General features: G+C 50.8%; 2 protein-coding genes across 20 annotated transcripts in view; both read left to right on the forward strand.

The window, feature by feature from the left end:
* RAB11FIP5 (RAB11 family interacting protein 5) overlaps positions 1–4,272 on the forward strand; it is a 38,999-nt gene extending 34,727 nt beyond the window's left edge. For all 6 annotated transcript variants that reach the window (XR_012422198.1, XM_015433543.4, XM_005575603.5 and 3 more), the window contains 2 exons: positions 1,406–1,595; positions 1,908–4,272. Coding sequence is in view for 5 of the 6 variants with exons in the window: in XM_015433543.4 (XP_015289029.2) it covers positions 1,406–1,595; positions 1,908–2,111 (394 nt within the window). In the remaining variant the exon portion in view is untranslated. The remainder of the gene's footprint in view (positions 1–1,405; positions 1,596–1,907) is intronic.
* Positions 4,273–5,903: 1,631 nt separating this feature from the next.
* The window catches only part of SFXN5 (sideroflexin 5), a 130,834-nt gene continuing 117,610 nt past the window's right edge, over positions 5,904–19,127 (forward strand). For 10 of the 14 annotated variants that reach the window (XR_010580410.1, XR_012422203.1, XM_065526953.1 and 7 more), the window contains exon 1: positions 5,904–6,009. Coding sequence is in view for 6 of the 14 variants with exons in the window: in XM_065526953.1 (XP_065383025.1) it covers positions 5,908–6,009 (102 nt within the window). In the remaining 8 variants the exon portion in view is untranslated. Of the gene's footprint in view, positions 6,010–6,327; positions 7,125–19,127 lie in introns of those variants that run through there. The other 4 variants (XM_045369087.2, XM_074011549.1, XM_074011545.1 and 1 more) reach the window with 1 other exon arrangement.

Below are 19,127 nucleotides of genomic sequence, written 5' to 3' on the forward strand. Positions count from 1 at the left end.
GTAGTGGACCATGAAGAAAGGACAAGGACCAAATTGTGTGAGAGATTGTATTTTCTTACCTTGATAGAAGCCATTAAAGGATTCTCAGGCTTTGGACATGCTGAGATCATTATCCTGCAGCAGAGTGGTTGGAGTTGGGCAAGACTGAGATGGAGGAGCTCATTTAGTGGCTGTGGCTAGAAGGAAGGTTTAAGCATTGGCTTGGAGAGGAGCAGGGTCGCTTAAGAAGGTAGGAAGGTGGCAGTGCTTGATTGTTAAGGCTGAGGCTGAAGAGGATGAGCCAGAGGAACTCCTAGGCTTCTGACTTTCTGACCTGAGCCGGGGGTGGCCAGAGGTTCTCCTCACTGCTCAGGCAGCACAGAGGAGGTGTGGTGGGGAGTGGGATGCACCTGAGGGGGAACCCAGGGAGCAAGCCAGCCTGCACCTGACTCTGCAGGTCTGGAGTCCAGGGAGTGAGGTCTGGGTTAGAGATGGAGATTAGGAGGGTGGTAGGATCCAGGGAGGAGGAGAGGAGAGAACCCAAGGGCAGACTAGCAGTTGTTAAGACTGAGAAGGGGCTGTGGGGTTGGAAGACGAGATGGAGGTCTTGAAGGGAAAGGGAGGCGAGCAGCCCAAAGGAAGGAGTGCTTCAAGTGTCGGCTCCACAGAGGTCAGTGAGGTGAGAACCAGCAGGGCTTGGTGACCTCAACAAGTCCACTTGTGGTGGGCCAGTAGAGACCGACATCCTGTTCTAATGGGTTAAGGAGTCAATGAAAGGTAAGAAATTACACAAATGTAGTCTCCATGCTGCTGCGGAGAGGCTTGGGTGAGAAGAAAGGGGAAGGTGACTAGGAATGATAGCTAGAGCAAATACAAGGTCAAGGGAGGGTTTTTGCAGGGCTCTGTAAATGCTGATGGGAAGGAACCCCTAGAGAGAGCTGGGTGACCAAGTGTCCCAGTTTGCCCAGGTTTTAGCACTCAAAGTCTCATGTCCTGGGAATCCTCACAGTCCTGGGAAAACTGGGAACTTGGAAGGGTTGGTCACCGCACTAGAGAAAGGTTACAGTATAGAAGAGAAAAGAGGGAAGATGGCTGGAGGAGGGTGTCCCTGACAGAGGCTGGGTACAGGTGCATAGGAGTCTATAGTATGGCCTTTGCTGTCCCTGTGAAAGGGCCAGGTCACTGGGTGAATGAGGAAGTGAAACGGGAGGGAGCAGGTGGTGGGGTGGGGATTGAGGCCAGCCCAGGGGGTTGCTCAGGAGTACTGGACACGGCTGCCCTGAGACCTTGACTCTGTAGGGGCAGCTACCACCCAGTGCTGGGCTTTCTGTCCAGCAGACCTGGAGGCTCCGCAGGGAAAGCAGCCCCACCTTTGACCTGTGCCACCCTTCTCTTTGTGTAACCCATCTCTTGTATGTCTTTGCAGTCCCCACCCCGTGAAGCCCCTCAGTGCCGCCCCTGTGGAGGGCAGCCCCGACAGGAAGCAGTCCCGCTCCAGTCTGAGCATAGCCCTGAGCAGTGGGCTGGAGAAGCTCAAAACAGTAACATCTGGGAGCATTCAGCCTGTGACCCAGGCCCCCCAGGCTGGCCAGATGGTGGACACCAAGAAGCTGAAGGTAAGGCCCAGCAAGGTGTGGGGGTCATCTGACAGAATATGTGGTGGAGTCTCAGGGCTTGATCCTGGGGAGGGTGGGGCAGGGAGCAGGCCAGGTCCCCCACGTCAGAGTCCTGAAGCCAGTTAGGGCGCCTCTGGCATTGGAGACAGGCAGCCCGGGGCCTTGCGGTGGTCAAACTTAGGTGTTGGTGGGCAGGGCGGCAGGCAGGCGGGCAGGGGGGCAGGCAGGGGCGCAGGCAGGCGGGCAGGGGGGCAGGCAGGCGGGCACCCTGGCCTAGGGCTCCCCTGCTCACTGTCTTCGGTCCGGCCTCAGGACTCAGCTGTGCTGGACCAGTCAGCCAAGTACTACCACCTGACCCACGATGAGCTCATCAGCCTGCTCCTGCAGCGGGAGCGGGAGCTGAGCCAGCGGGACGAGCATGTGCAGGAGCTGGAGAGCTACATCGACCGGCTGCTGGTGCGGATCATGGAGACCTCACCCACACTGCTGCAGATCCCCCCCGGCCCCCCCAAATAGCCTTCCTCACCCCACCCCCAGGAGGGTTGGCATGGACCTGCTGCTGCCCGCCCTCCCTCCTGCTGAACTCTCTCATCTGCAGTGGGGCATCGTCTGTCTTGCCTTGTCACTCCTTGTTCCTCTCCCTCCTGCCTTGACTGGGGCTGCTGGAAGGGGGGCCCTCTGGATTCCCTTTGGAGGCATCAGGTTCTGTGCACAATTTGTGTATCTTTGGGAGCCCTGGGTCTTTCCCACCTGCCTGTTTTCATACCCCTCAGCTTTGGGGGCCCCAGGGAATTGGAACTCTTCCCCCAAGACAGAGCAGGGGTGAGCTGTAGATTGATGCGGTAATCTGGGACAAGACTGGTTGCTAGCACATACTTTATTACCCCCCAAGGATGGTCAGCCATTTCTTCCCACAGCCAAAGCCCCATCCCCTTCACTTCCCTCCAATCCCTGGAGGGGCTTCTAGTATTCCTGGGACAGCGACCACGCTGCCTGTTTATCTGTGAGTTATGGGCAACCAGGGTGCCTGCTCTTCAGCCTCACACCCATTCTCCTGAGAGCAAGGAGCCTGTGTGGTCTGGGTCAGTCTCTGCCATGTCCTGAGTCTGTTTCAGTCTGGCGCTGTTTGTGGGGCGAGTGCCGTGTGGACAGAGGTGGATGATGTGTGTGCTTCAGGCTGCTCCCTGCCTCCTCTGACCTTTCCACAAGTGTCACATGGGAAAGTGTGGGGTGCAGGGGCGGGTGCGGGGAGAATACCTTTTTGCTTTTTGAGCTCTTGACCACCTCCAATGTGTAGACCCCTCCAGGCTGGGCCTTGGGGCTGCTTATGTTTTGGGGATCAAGCCTCCATGTCTATTCTTGTTGCCTGTCCAGATGCCAAAACTCTGTGTTACTGCAGGGTTTGAACTTTTGGAAACCAATTAAAATGTGCCTTTTGTGTGCGGGGTCAAGAGCCCCTGGATGTCGACCTCTCCCGCTGTGTGGCGTCCCCCTCCCACCTGTTGAGTACATAGGGATGGCTCTCTCAGGGCCCTGGGAATGGGAATGGGCAGCCCTACTGTGTGCTCTTCCCCTCCCCTGGAGTTAATCTCTTGATCTGGCCAAGTTGCTGCTCCCTCAAACTTCCTGCTGTCTTCTCCTCCTTCAACCCCAATAGGAGGATCCCAGGATAAACACTGCTGGGCAGGCAGGCAGGCAGGCAGGCAGGCAGGCAGGCCTGGGGCTGCCCTGCTCACTCTCATTCTGTTTGGCCTCAGGACTTAGCCATGCTAGACCAGTCAGCTTGCCTGGAAGTGGGAGGTCCCACTATGCCTGTGGGAGACACCTATACTTAGGAAAAAGCCTTTGTTGCCCTCCCATCCATCCACTAAGCTGCTGTCTCAGCCTGTCCCTTCTGCCCCAGGGGCTTGCCTGCAGTGCACTTTGAAATGAAGTGTCTGTCATTTGGCCCAGCCCCTGGTTTGCTCGCAGAAAACGTGGTAGGATTCCCCAAGGCATCTGCAGGGAACTTTGGCAGCTTGGGGCACCCTGAATTAGCAAAAATGGGGGGTGACGAGGTGCTGAAGGAGGATACTTATGGCTTAGTAAGGAGGCAAGAGCTCCTCTGGGACCACCACTTCTTCAGGAGAGGGCCTGTGGGCTTGCTTTTGGAAGGCCTCAGGCAGACACGTGCCCTCTGGGTGCTGTCTGTCTGCCGCCAGGATGGAGCAGAGGAGCGCTACACATGGAGGAAAGCGCCTGTAACGTTATCTACCTTAAACTCCACTCATCAAAGCTGAGAAAAGTGTCCACTGGTCCCCAGGGTTTCAGTTATGCTTTTGGGGGGTCATTGGGTATTAGAGAAGTAAGTACCTTTTCTGAGAGCAGGGAGTCACCCCCCCTACTGGGGATTCCTCTGGGCTTTATTCAGTCCCAGCCCAGACCCTGACCTTTGATTGTGGGCCTCCCTAATGCCCAGGGCATGGATGGCTTCAGAGGAGTTGTTGAATTGAAGCCCAGGGTCCTTGTTGATGTTTCTTCTCCTAGCCACACTTGGAGGAGAGTTGCAGGTGGGTTGGGCAGGGAGCAGGAATGGTTCTGCTTTGCTGTTTGTCTTCCTAGTTGTAAGGCTCTTTATAAAGAGCTTGTTCTTCATGTTTTAAGCACTTTATGAAGAATAAAACATTCATGTACTGCAGGTGGCTCTGTTGTGTTCCTGTTTTGGAATGAACAGGTACAGGAGGCTGCTGTGGGAGAAGGCACCTTAAATCAGGGTGATGGGATTCTTGGATGGCCCTGTCCCTGCCCTGACATCAGGGCAGTAACACAGTGTTGCCCAGTAGCCTGAACTTAGTATTTTCTGACTCCCAGGATACCCACATTTATTGTGCACCTAAGATGGGCCCATTTATTGGTAATACAGAGGGTAAGAAATAGATTCCTATTCTCAAATTGCATGGTCTAGCAGGGGAAGATAAGATACAAATCCAAGATACAAATTGTTCTTCATGGCTAGCTAAAATCTCCCTCCAGCTTTATGAAAAGTATTTCTTGTGGTTCAACTACTAGGGGATGAAAAACTTTGACTGCCACAGCCCGTGTAGTGTCCAGAAACACTGGCAGACATGAGCCAACCCTGCAGTCCACCATGAGACTAATGAGACCCCAAGTGGGGTTCCCTAGAAGACCAAATATTTCTACTGTCATCTTGGGCAAAAGAGGCAGCTTCTCCACTCCCCAAGTCTGGCTCACTGACCAGGTAATTCAGCTGGGAATCTCCAGCTAATCCATTCTACAACTGTGTGTGTTCATTATCCATGCTGGTGCTTACTCCACAATCTGTAATACTCCCCCTTACCTAACGTCCTCCCCACCCGCCCTAGTCCCAGGTTCTTCTCCTGCCCGGGAATTAGGCCCAGGAGGGATCTTCCTTGGTTGGCCAGACAAGGTGAAGGCTGTCAGGGCTCTTAATCCCCCACTGATGAACTCACAGCCAACACTTACTTGAGTCTCTACTGTGAGCCCTCTTACGTCTGGCTCAGAAAACTGAAGTGAATCAAAAAGTCATAGCCCCTGCCCTGTGAACCTTACAGTAAGAAAGACTATCCAGAACAGTAAGTAATTGTGAGTGCAAAAGAGAAGTGCTGGGTGCCACGGAGCCTCCATGGGATTTTGTGGAAGCAGAGTGATGGACTGGGAAATGCAATGTTTAGGCTAAAGCCAGAAAGAGAGCCAGCATCAGGCGAAGATTTAGTCTTCTCGGTACAGAATGTTCAGGGGTCGCGGGGTGGGCAGGCCCCAGCATGCTCCAGGAACTGACTGTCAGGACAGCGGGAGAGCACAGGACGAGTGGGCAGGGTGGCGACGGAGGAAACGACGAGAAGGTTCCGCAGTGCAACTCCTTGCAGAAAGCCTTCCGAGGTTAACCCTACTCCGCCTGGAGTCTTTGCCCATCTGGTCCCAAGTCGGGCCCACTTGAATGGGACCCTTCTGGGCTGCCTGGCCCCAGGAGCGACGCCCACGGCAGCCACTCTAACTTCTGGGGGCAAGTAAGCAGCGAGGGGTCGCCCGTGGTCGTCGTACAGGAACACCCTTCCTGGGCTGCCGACCTTGCGCCTTGCAACGCGGACAGCGGGCACCTAGACCTCCCTGGACGGCCGTAACTCTCTGCAGTCTAGCGTTGCAAGCGTCGGGACGCGAAAAACTACACTCCCCACAACCCCTTGCGCCTCCCGCTCGCTGCGGTTGCTTAGGGCCAATCGGGAGAGGCAGCTGTGGCGGGGGCCGAGGAGGGACATTTTAAAAGGGCCGGAGATTGCGGGCGTCAGTGGCCATGGCGGATACAGCGACTACAGCATCGGCGGCGGCGGCTAGTGCCGCTAACGCCTCGAGCGATGCACCTCCTTTCCAACTGGGCAAACCCCGCTTCCAGCAGGTGAGGACCGGGCTGTGGTCTGCGGGCCGGCGGGTGGCAGAGAGACGACCAGCAAACTCCCCTCCAAAGTCCCGTTCCGCCCGAGGGTCTCCCACCGGCGGCCAGCGGAGCCTGCAGCTAGCCCGGGGGGGACTTCGGCCACAGCCACCCTTTTCCCATTGGTCAGCGGGGCGGGCACGGACTCTCACCGTGGCTTCCCATTGGTCCTTGGCGCCGTCACTCCCCGGCTGTCCGCGCCCTCTAGCCTTTCCCGCCCGCGGCGCCCTGTGATTGGCCACCGCTGGCTGCGGTCAAGGTCCGGAGCGCCCGGCTTCGAGCGGCTGCTCAGGGTCGCTCCGGGTTGTGCAGCCGCCCGCCCCGGGCGCAAAGTTCTAGTCCGGCCCTGGATGGGAAGTTGGCGTGGCCGGGATGCCTTCTAACTTTTTCCCCTGGTGGGGACTGACGTTCCTTTCGAGCTGCTGGCGGAACCGCCGGGCAGCGTCGCGCCCAGCGGTCACTCCCCAGCCCTGGCCCCCAAGCCGGGCCCGGCGCGCGCGGCAGGTTGGGGGGGCGAGTGCCGAGGCGAGCGGCGGTCTGGCGTCCCCTGTCCCTGCTCCCCTTCTTGGGTTGAGGATTCGCTGGCGCAGCAAGCCGGCCGATGCCCTGCGGGGATGTAGCCAGGGCGTGTGAGGGAAACGCTGTGTCATCCCCTGGGGCCGTCGTCCCTCCGAGGGGCTGTCGCCCGGGAACCCCCCCAGCCTCTCCCTCGCTGCTTCCTCTGCGGAGGGTCTCCCGCGCCTGGGCCCCTGCGTCGCCGGGCACTGGCTCGGGGCACGGCGACAGGGGTCCTTTCCCTCCGGGACCCCCGCTGGGGCGTCGCCGAGTCGGCCCTGGACTGCGGAGGCAGGGGTGCAACGCGGAGCCCGGGCGCCTGGCTGGGCCCGGAGACCGGAGCCGGGGAGGGGCCGCTCCCGCGCCGCAGACCCTCGGGCTCCCGTGCCTCCTGCACCGAGGAGACGGAATTTATTGGGAAACGGGCAGAGAGACCGCTGAAGTGAACCGGGGCTTGCCGGGGGTGGGCGGCAGCCGAGGCGGCCAGAAAAGAACTTTGCAGGAAGAAAGGAAATTGTACAAAGGTCGGTGCGGTGGCTTTTTTTTTTTTTTTTTTTTTTAATTTTTTTTGTTGTGGTGGTGGAAGGGGGATTGGTTCCAGCAAAGGGGGACCCCGAGCTTTGCTGATAATTAGGGAACTTGGCTCCTGAGCCGTCTGAAAAAAATGTCCCCAGTGTTTCTTAACAGGACTTTAATTCCTTTTAAAAGTAGGCCATCTCAGCATGTAGGTATCCGAGGTGAGACTGACATCTTCCTTCCAGTGTAGGAGGCCATCTAGGGTGAGATTGTCGGGGTGTCCCTGCTTGGACTTGAGTGACCTTATTACATTGCCTATCACCGCTCCCACCCCCATTCTGCTCATCCTTACAGGCTCAGTCGGGCCTGCCTCTCAGGCAAACACTTGCTCCCTATGTCTCTGGTCCCTTTTTCCCTCTGGTCCCATGAGATTGCAGACTCCCTCCCGCACACCTCTTTGGCCACCTGAGTCGAATCCTCATAGCTCTCCATACAGTGCCCTGTGGTCTTCTAAATGTTTGCTATGTGATGACTTGGTTTCCTCAAATCCCCTGCAGTCCTTTTGCGAGAAGGGGCTGAACTTGGCCTTCTCTGTCTCTGTCTTGCCCTGATAGAGACAAGTTACGCATATAGTAATGTGCCGAGTAAAAGATTTGTGTGTTTTTTTTTTTTCCTTGGTGTCTGTTATCTGTATGTGGCACTTGGGACATTCAGTTACCCAACGGACGTTTATCAAATATGTCTTAGTAGCTTATATGACTGAGCCCTTTACTGTGAGCACTGCTCTAGAGCAATAGATAAACATTTGAGGCTACCCTATTCCTGCAGCCATTATGGTACTTCTTCCTGGCACTGCTCCTGCAGGCAGTAAAATTTAGTGTTTGTTGTATCCACTTTTGAAGCTCCCCTCCCCAGCATAGTGACCTGCATAAAGCATGTTGCATCTGATTCATCCATGTTAAGGATCTTCTCTCTAGTCCACACCTGCTCCTGCCGCATGGCTCCCTGGCTCTGCAAGCAGCCCAACTTGTCACCCAATCAGTGCAGCCAGAAGCCTGGGAGCTGCCTGTTCTTTCCTTCTTCTCCCTCACCCTTTAAGTGCAACCAGAGGCCCAGTGATCTTACCTCTTACACAGCTCTCAGGTCCACCCATGTCTACTGCCAGAATCCTAAACCAAGCCCCCATCGTCTACTTCCTGGGTCACTGCAGTAGCGTCACAACATGTCTCCCTGCTTCCACTCTGTCCCTCTTCCAGTCCTTCCTCCTTCTGCAAGGCAGAGTCCCCACGATACAGATCTGATCAAGGGACTCCCCACACCCTTGCACATTTAAATACCCTCCAATGGCTTCCCCTGCTTCTGAGATAAAGACCTAACTTCTGAAGGGGCCCCCAAAGTATACATGGCCCACCCCACTGACTACTACTTCCTTGAATCCCACCACCCAACCACCCACACCTCGCACCCTCCTTCACATCACACTGGCTGCTTTTCAGCCTCTGAACCCACCATGTTCCCTCCCACCACTGGGCCATCTGCTTGGAACATCACCTCTTCCTCTGCCCGCAACTCTTGTTCCCACTCTTCCTCATCCCTGGTGTATCCATGAAGCATCACTTTCTTGGAGAAGCCTCCTGCCACTCCCAGGTTGAATTTTTGACTGTTTCCTTACTGCAAACACCTATCTCAGTGTATACATTGATTTGTGATGAGTATTTCTTTGCCATCTGTGTTTCCCTTTCAACTGTGGACTTTGTGGAAGTGGAGGCTGTGCCTGCCTTCACTCCATGTTGACTCTCCAAGGCTCATCACAGTGCCTGGTAGTTAAGAGGTACTTAATGAAGGTTTGTTGTATACATGAATATCCTGGAGACAATTCAGTAGGGCTTTGTGGACTTGAATTAAATTGACTTGTAAGGTTGTGATTGAAAAGGTGGACCAACTTTTCTCCAAATTGTCCCTTAGGGATCTTATAAAATTGCAACCAAGTGGGGGCATGTTTGACAGTGTAAGATTAATCAGTGCTGAGATATTCCAGAGTTGGGGTGTCTTTAAGGAGGTGAGTCTAAAGACACAAAGATTGGCCATGTATATACTGGGTTGATGAGCTCCTTTAGGGCCCAGCCCACATCTCTGTGTCCTGCTCTGGCATGTAATAATTGTGTAATATATGCTTATAGTACCTTGTGCTGGCCTGACAGAAGCCTGCTTCAAAGTAGTTGATAATCCAGGATTCATTCCCAGCACCCATGCCAGGGACATGACTCTTATTCCCCAACAAGGTCTTTCCTTATTCCTTGGAGTCACTCTAGAACTCCTCTTTATTCCCTCAGGGGTCTCCCTGTGCAAGAGAACAGGGGGAGAAAGAGGGTGGAGGCTGTGGAGGGTCAGAGTGTGAAGAAAGGGTGATGGGTGTTGGTGGTCTGTGACCATCTTTCTCTCTGTAAGATGGTGACAATAGCCAGGCATCATTCCAGCCTTTTTGTGTATTGACTTACTGAATTTTCACAACAACACTGTGAGGCAGGTGCAATGATCTCCAATTTATGGGTAAGAAAACTGCAGCACACAAACAGATTAAGTAACTTCCCAGAAAGTCTGGCTCCAGAGTTCATGTTTGTTTGTTTATTTGTTTGTTGTCAACTTTATTATGGAAGTTTACAAACATACTAATCTGGAGACAGTTGTCGGTGAACCCCTATGCACCCATCATCCAGCTTCAACAGTTGCCCACTTAAAGCCAGCCTTGTTTCATCTATACACCCATCCCCACAACCCAACCAATGAATTATTCTGAAGCAAAGCCCAAATATCCCATCATTTCATTGAACCTACTAGTAGGTGTCTCTAAAAAATAAGGACTCTTTGGTTAGGTTTTTTTCAAATAAACTTCTTTGTTTTGGAATAATTTCACACTTAGAGAAGTCAAAAGACAATTCCTGCCTAGCCCTCACCCATTGTCCTCTATTATCGTCTTGCATTGCCACTTTATATTTTTCAAAACTAAGAAACTAACATTGGTACGTTATCATTAACTACACTCCAGACTTAACTTTACTATTTTTTTACACTAATGTCTCCTTTCTGTCCCAGGATCCCATCCAGGAACATGTTACCTTTAGTCATTATGTCTCTTTAGCCTCCTCTGGTCTGTGGCAGTCATAGTACCTGGGACAGTTTCTCAGACTTTGCTTGTTTTTGATGACCTTGACAATTTTGGAAGATATTTTATAGAGTGTCCGTCAACTTGGGTTTACCTAATGTCTTTCTTTTGGGTAGACCGGAGTTACGGGTTTGGAGGTAAGAATATCACAGAGGTGAAGTGCTCTCTTTATCACATGATATTAATGTTTTTTTTTTATTTGTTTAACATAACCATGCCCTTAACACACCTAAAATCATTATTTCTTTTTTCTTTTTTTTAGAGACAGGGTTTCTGTCTATCACCCACACTGGAGTACAGTGGAACAGTAATTAATGGCTCAATGCAGCCTTGAGATCCTGGGCTCAAGCAATCCTCAGGCCTCAACCTCCAGAGTAGCTGGAACTACAGGGGTGTGCCACCATGCATGGCCACATATATATATGTGTGTGTGTGTGTGTGTGTATGTATATGTGTGTATATATATATTTTGTTTTCTTTCTTTTTTTTTTGTAGAGACAGGTGTCTTGCTGTTTTGCCAGGCTGGTATCAAACTCCTGGCCTCTAACGATTCTTCTGCTTCACCCTTCCAAAGTGCTGGGATTTACAGGCATGAGCCACCATGTCTGGTCCATTAATTCTTAATATCATCAAGTAACCAGTCACTATTTATATTTCCCTGATCATGACATAATTTATTTGTAGTTGGTTTGTTTGAATCAGGATCCCGTAAGTTCCACATATTATTACCTTTGGGTATCTCTTTTGTATCTTTTATTTATTTATTTTGGAGACAGAATCTCTCTCTGTCACCCAGGATGGAGTGCAGTGGCATGATGTCAGCTCACTGCAACCTCTGCCTCCCGGGTTCAAGTGATCCTCCTACCTCAGCCTCCTAAGTACCTGGGATTACGGGCACACGCCACTACGCCTGTCTAATTTGTGTATTTTTAGTAGAGATGGGATTTTGCCATGTTGGCCAGGCTGGTCTCAAACTTCTGACTTCAGGTGATCCACCCGCCTCGGCTTCCCAAAGTGCTGGGGTTGCAGGCGTGAGCTACTGCACCTGGCCTCTTTTGTATCTTTTAATCTGTTAGTTCTCTCTTCCTCTTTTCCCTTCCTCTTTGTTGAAGAAACAGTTGTTCGTCCCTGTAGAATTCCCCTCCTTCTCAATGTAGCTGATGGCATCTCTCTGGTAGTGGTTAGCATGTTCCTTTGTCGCCTGTTTCTCCTGTAAACTTAAAGTCTGCATTTAACCACTACCCCAACTGCCTAATAAAAGGGAGGAGATGACAGCGCAGCACCCAGGGAACCTTTGAGACCTGCTTTGCTTCCTTTCCTCTTCCTTTTCTGCTCATTTCCTTTCCTGAACTCACTGTTTTCCCTTCTGGCTCACATACCATGTTTGCCATGTTGGGGCCCCAGGACAGGAAACAAACGCACATACTTTCTCCCATTTGTGTTTCAGTCCATCTGTAAATAAATTGTTGTCCAGGGCCAGGCACGATGGCTCATGCTTGTAATCCCAGCACTTTGGGAGGCTAAGGCGGGCAAATCACTTGATGCCAGGAGTTCGAGACCAGCCTGGCCAACATGGTGAAACCCGGTCTCTACTAAAAATACAAAAAATTAGCTGGGCGCGGTGGCAGGCGCCTGTAATCCTAGCTACTCAGGGGGCTGAAGCAGGAGAATCGCTTGAACCTGGGAGGCAGAGGTTGCAGTGAGCCGAGATTGCGCCATTGCACTCCAACCTGGGCAACAAGAACGAAGCTGTCTCAAAAAAAAAAAAAAAAAATTGTTGTCCAGGTACAGTGGCTCATGCCTGTAATTCCACCACTTCAAGAGGCCATGGCAGGAGGATTGCTTGAGCCCAGGAGCTTGAGACCAGCCTGGACAACATAGTGAGACCCCATGTCTACAGAAAATTGAAAAACTAGCTGGGCATGGTGGTATGGACCTGTAGTCCCAGATACTTGAAAGGCCGGGACAGTAGGATCCCATGAGCCCAGAAGTCCGAGGCTGCAGTGAGCTATGATCACACAATTGCACTCCAGCTGGACAACAGAGTGAGACCCTGTCTCAAAAAAGAAGGAAAGAAGTTTTTTTTAACAACTTCTGGTGAGGTGTGGTGGCTCATGCTTGTAATTCCAGCACTTTGAGAGGCTGAGGTGGACAGATCGCTTGATCCCAGAAGTTTGAGACCAGCCCAGGCAACATGGCGAAACTCTGTCTCTACAAAAAATATAAAAATTGGCCAGGTGTGGTGACACATGCCTGTAGTCCCAGCTACTCCAGAGGGTGAGGTGGGAGAATCACCTGAGTCCAGGAAGTGGGGGTTGTAGTGAGCTGTGATCGTGCCGCTGCACTCCAGCCTGGGTGACAAAGTGAGACACTGTCTCAAAAATAAAACAAAAATTCCTTGCTCTTTTGGAAGTCTCACTTATCTGTTGAGATGACTGGAGGTATGAGTGTGCTGGGGACAAAGGCCTAGTAGAGCAGAGCAGGCTGGCTGCACAGGGCTCCCTCTGGGGTATGGAGAGCTTGCTGGGCAGAAAAATGCTTTCTTCACTTCAAGGTTGGGAAGTTTGTGTGGGCTGAGAGTTGGGAGGCGAGGGGAAATGTCTCATAGTTTGCTTGAAATAAAGTTCTAAAATCACAGTACCTTGCAGGTGGTTATGTATTTTAATCATTTACTTCCTATAGGCGACACAGTGAGTTTTTTTCTAATGCTGCTCCTGGGCTGGTTTGTGCAGTGGAGAGGGGTCATCATTTCCAAGAGTCACACTGGGCAGGTTTTAAAATAGACACTGATAGCTGGAGGCCACCCCCAGAGCAGTAGAATCAGAATCCCTGGGTATATGGCCTGGTTTTTTAAGTACCCAGGTGGTTCAGGGTGCAGCTGATTCAGGACTACTGGGCTGGCCCAGCCTTTCTGCTTTGGGCTGTAGATTCAGTGAGTATATTATTCCTAATCCCGAAGAGCAGTAATTTGGAGGTCTGGTGTGTGTATTTGAGGGGCGTTGTTAGCTTCTTCAGGGATCTTTGCCCTCAGCTGCTGCTCCCAAGGCCTGCTCTCACTGGGGGGCCTGCAGATGGGAGAGAGCTGGCTGGTGGAAGTGGGAAGGCAGCTGCTGCAGGCCTGGGGCTCCTGCTGAGAATTAGCTGACTCACCTTTCTTGTGAAGGGAAAGAGAAGGAATCACTTGACTGACTCATTCTTCCGGTGAAGAAAAAGGGGAGGAAAAACATCCATGGATTGTGTGATTGGGTAAAGATGGGAGCTGAATTTGGGAGGGAGGGGGTAAAAGATGGGAGCCGAATTTGGGAGGGAAGCTATACATTTTATACTATTGAGAAAATAAAAAGGAACTGAGATTGTGAAAGTAAAAACCTTCCTTGCCATTCATTCATCAGGCAGGAAGGAACAGACACAGATCCAGCTGCAAAGAAACAATGTTTCTCACAAGGACCCACAGGAGCTACAAAGTATCGAACAACTTTCTTCTAGTAACCACCTCTTTCATACTCATGTCTCACTCTATAAGGTCCTAGACTGCCAAGAACTTTGCTATTTAAATCATATCATTAGGAATGAACCATCTACCTCTTGATAGGCAGGTCTAAGTCACTTTGCCTCAGAGAATGAACCCATAGCTGCAAATAAGGGGTTTCTGGTCACAACATTTCTCATTAATCTTAACTTTATAGTTTTTAAGGAAACAAGACCCTGAGTGGTTGGTCCAGACTTACGTTGACTCCTTTCCATATGGTCTTGCTTTGCGTGGAGCGTATTGAAGCACTGCTTCATTTAAATTTTACTCTATCTTCCTTAAATTATATACTAAATATTTTTCTTTGTTTGGCAAGGCACCCCATAATTCTCTGCTTTGTGCCCCTCTTTATTGAGTAAGTCAGTAAATCTGACTTAGACTATAGGTTTGTCTCTATAGTGGGTGGGGTGGGGGTCTTAGGCCAATCTGTACCTGACATTTCCAACTCAGAATCTCTTTCTTGAATCTCAGTCCAAATGTTTGCTGAAAAATTACATCTGGAAAGCCCTTTAAATATCGCAGAGTGATATGACCAATACAGAGTTTTTATCTTCTTCCCATTTAATCAGTATGCTTCTTGCTGTCCCCATTCTGGTTAACATTCATGTCTCACTAGAAAGCGAGGCATCATCTGTGGCTGCTCTTCCTTATTTCCCCACAGTTGGTCAGCCTTGCTACTTCCAGGACCTAGCACAGTGCTGGGCACACAGTAGATCCTTGGTGGTGGGTTGAATGGTGAATGAATGAAGAGACCACAGGAGTCCGGTGCAGCTTCTGATCCTAAGTTTCATGCTTTCATCTTCTTGCATATACCCTCCTCTGCTAGGTAAACTTATCCACCCCCTGGTCCCAGCTCCTCTGGGACACCTCCTTGACTTACACTAGGAAGACATAGGAAGAACTCTGTGTCCCCAGTGTACTTTGCGATGCTTCATTTAAACTCTGATCGGTGTTTTGTAGTTATTTGTTTATAGTTATTAGTCTAGCTTGATGGACTCTGAGCTCTTTGAGGGCTTGTTCATTTGGTGTCCCTTTGTGTCCGGAATTGGTGGGTTCTTGGTCTCACTGACTTCAAGAATGAAGCTGCAGACTCTCGCGGTGAGTGTTACAGTTCTTAAAGATGGTGTGTCCGGAGTTTGTTCCTTCAGACTTTCAGATGTGTCTGGAGCTTCTTCCTTCTGCTGGGTGGTTTCCCTGTCAGGAGTGAAGCTGCAGACCTTCGTGGTGAGTGATACAGCTCATAAAGGCAGAGCAGACCCAAAGTGAGCAGCAGCAAGATTTACTGCAAAGGGTGAAAAACAAAGCTTCCACAGTGTTGAAGGGGACCCTAGCGGGTTGCCACTGCTGGCTGGGGCAGCCTGCTTTTATTTGCTTATCTGGCCCCACCCACATCCTGCTGATTGGTCCATTTTACAGAGAGCTGATTGGTCTGTTTTGACAGAGTGCTGATTGGTGCATTTACAATCCTTGAGTTACAGTCACAGAGTGCTGGTTAGCTAGATACAGAGTTAGCTAGATACAGAGTACGAATTGGTGTATTTACAAACCTTGAGCTACACACAGAGTACTGATTAGTGTATTTACAAACCCTGAGCTAGACACAGAGTGCTGATTGGTGCGTTTACAATCCTTGAGCTAGACATAGAGTGCTAGAGGGAAAAGTTCTCCAAGTCCCCACTAGGTCAGCTAGATACAGAGTGCTGATTGGTACACATATGATCCTCTGGCTAGATATAAAAGTTCTCCAAGTCCCCATCCAGTTTAGGAGCCCAGCTGGCTTCACCCAGTGGATCCTGCACTAGAGCTGCAGGTGGAGCTGCCCACCAGTCCCGAGCGGCACCTGCACTCCTCAGCCCTTGGGCTGTCCAGGGGACCAGGCGCCAGGGAGCAGGGGGCCGCCCAAGTCGGGGAGGCTCCAGCCACCTGGGAGCCAACCGTAGGGGGAGGAGCTCAGACATGGCGGGCTGCAGGTCCCGAGCCCTGCATGGCGAGGAGGCAGCTAAGGCCAGGCGAGAATTTGAGTGCGGAGCTGGTGGGCCAGCACTGCTGGGGGACCTGGCACAACCTCTGCAGCTGCTGGCCCAGGTGCTAAGCCCCTCACTGCCCTGGGCTGGTGGTGCGGGCTGGCCGCTCCGTGTGCGTGGCCCACTGCGCCCGCGCCTGCTGGAACTCACGCTGGCCCGCGAGCACAGTCCCGGTTCCCGCCCTTGCCTCTCCCTCCACACCTCCCAGCAAGCAGAGGGAGGTGGCTCCGGCCTCAGCCAGCCCAGAGAGGGGCTCCCACGCAGTGGCGCATTGAAGGACTCCTCAAGTGCTGCCAGAGTGGGTGCCGAGGCTGAGGAGGTGCTGAGAGTGAGGGCTGCTAGCACATTGTCACCTCTCACCCTGAGCCTAGCTCATTAGGCGTTTGTAGGTGTCTGTGTAGCAAATGTGTTATCTGGGAGTCTCCCCCAGTAGCTGTGGTGGAAAGTGACACAAGAAGGCTGGCAGGACTGGGACAGGATGAAGACAGTGCAAGATCCACAGGACAAATCAGAGGCTGAAGTTTCTGCTGGACTATCTTCAAGAAGTTGCTTCACTCAGGCCATTCTACTTCCAGGTTCTCTTCTCTGCCCCCGCTCATCCTCTTCCCTCCTTTGAACCACTAGCTGCCATACTGTTATCCTTTCCTAATCTTGCCCTCCCTTCAAAGCCCAGCCCAGCTCTACCCCACCCAGAAGCCTTGAGGCTATTGGCCACTCATCAGCCCACTCAAGGATTCCTGTGGCAGGAGACCCTTCCTTCCAGAGATGTAAGGAGACTTCGAAGCAGGGAGGATAAGGAAGGAACATTCAATAGCCCATGTCCTTCAGGAGCTCATAATCAAATATAATACTTAAAATATCAGTTCATATTTTACTTTATTTTTGGAGACAGGCTCTTGCTCTGTCCCCCAGCCTGGAGTGCAGTGGGATGATCACAGCTCACTGCAACATCAAACTCCTGGTCTGAGGTGGTCCTCCTACCTCAGTCTCCTAAGTAGCTGGGACTAGAGGTGGATACCACCATGCCTGGCTAATTTTTAAAATTTTTTTTAGAGGTGGGGTTTCACTGTGTTGCCCAGACTGATCTTAAACTCCGGGGCTCAAGTGATCCTATCACTTCAGCCTCACAAGTAGGTGGGATTATAGGAGCAAGCCACTGTGACTGGCTTGCATTTTACTCTAAATATGTATTTTTAAATGTAATATCATTTCTGCATATTATGCATAATACTGATTTTTTTTATTTCAAAAGCAATTTAAAGATCTGGAAATATAAATCATACATAAGCCTATTACCCAGAGGCAATCTCTATTAGCATTTTAGTGTATTTTCATCTAGCTTTTTTGAAAATATAATTTTTACCTTTTTATTTTGAAACACTTTTAGTCTTACAGAAAGGTTGCAAGAAGAATAAGGAAAACTTCCCTATTTGCGTAGATCTACCAATTTTTAACATCACATTTCCTTTATTCTCTTTGTCTACAAGTAATCATAAAGTCTGGAAAGATAGCAGATATACATGATATCATCAGGACATCTTCAATCTACATTCAATTATAGTACCTACATTTCCAGATTTTATGGCTGCCCTGTATTTTTACACATTATTTTTCTTCAACTATTTACGAATAGATTGTATTCATTCATCTCCTAATACATCAGAGTATATGTCTTTTTTTTTTTTTTTTTTTGAGACAGGGTCTTGCTCTGTAACCCAGGCTGGAGTGCAGTGGTGCAATCTTGGCTCACTGCAACCTCCACCTCCCGAGTTCAAGCAATACTCCTGCCTCAGCCTCCCAAGTAGCTGGGATTGCACTACCACACCCAGCTAATTTTTATATTTTTAGTAGAGGCGGGGTTTCACCACATTGGCCAGGCTGGTCTTGAGCCCCTGACCTCAGGTGATCCGCCTGCCTTGGTCTCCCAAAGTGCTGGGATTAGAGGGTGAGCCACTGCGCCCGGCCCAGCGTATGTCTTTTAAGAACAAGGACATTCTCGGCTGGGCGTGGAGGCTCACGCCTGTAATCCTAGCACTTTGGGAGGCCGAGGTGGGCAGATCATGAGGTCAGGAGATGGAGACCATCCTGGCTAACACGGTGAAACCGCATCTCTACTAAAAATACAAAAAAAATTAGCCAGGCATAGTGTCACGGGACTATAGTCACAGCTACTCGGGAGGCTGAGGCAGGAGAATTGCTAACTCAGGAGGCAGAGGTTGCAGTGAGCTGAGACTGCACCACTGCACTCCAGCCTGGGAGACAGAGCAAGACTCTGTCTCGAAAAAAAACAACAACAACAAAAAAAACCAAGGACATTCTCTTATGTAACCACAGTGTGGTAATTATAGTCAGGAGATTTAACATGGATACAACACTTTTATTAACCTGTGGTCCATATTCCACTTTTGTCACTTGTCTCAATAATGCTCTAGAGCATTCCCCCCCTACGCCAGGATCCAATCCCGAGTTACACAGTGCGTCTAGTTGTTTCTTTAGCTTCTTTAATGTGGAACAGTCTCATTCCCACTCTTTCTTTGTCTTTATGACATTGACATATTTGATGAAAAAAACCGATTAATTTATGGAATGTCCGTCAGTGTGGGTTTGTTTTGTTTTCTCGTGATTAGATTTATTTAGTCCCTGTGGAATATTATGTGAGTGATGCTGTGGACTTCCCCGGTATCACATATGGAAGAACACAATGTACCACCTGCCCTTCGTTGATCCTTTTTTTTTTTTTTGAGACGGAGTCTCGCTCTGCCGCGCAGGCTGGAGTGCAGTGGCCGGATCTCAGCTCACTGCAAGCTCCGCCTCCCGGGTTCATGCCATTCTCCTGCCTCAGCCTCCCGAGTAGCTGGGACTACAGGCGCCGCCACCTCGCCCGGCTAGTTTTTTGTATTTTTAAAGTAGAGACGGGGTTTCACCGTGTCAGCCAGGATGGTCTCGATCTCCTGACCTCGTGATCCGCCCATCTCGGCCTCCCAAAGTGCTGGGATTACAGGCTTGAGCCACCGCACCCGGCCTCGTTGATCCTTTTAACATGTCCCCGTCATTTTTTAGGGATAAGACTTCATTACTTTCTGGTGCAACAAAATGTACCAGTTTCATCTTGTACCCTCCCTACCCCAGCCTTTGAATCTGCTCCTTTCCTAAGGAACCCTGGTCCCTGTTAGTGGACCAGGATCTGGATGTCATTTGGTCTTTTTGCTTTTCACTTAGTATCTGTCTAGCTCTGTTTAGCCCCTTGTTTATTGAGTTGGAATCACACTGCTTATATGCATTTCATAAAATTTTA

This window comes from Macaca fascicularis, chromosome 13 (genome assembly GCF_037993035.2).
Source record: "Macaca fascicularis isolate 582-1 chromosome 13, T2T-MFA8v1.1".
NCBI classification, from domain to species: Eukaryota; Metazoa; Chordata; class Mammalia; order Primates; family Cercopithecidae; genus Macaca; species Macaca fascicularis.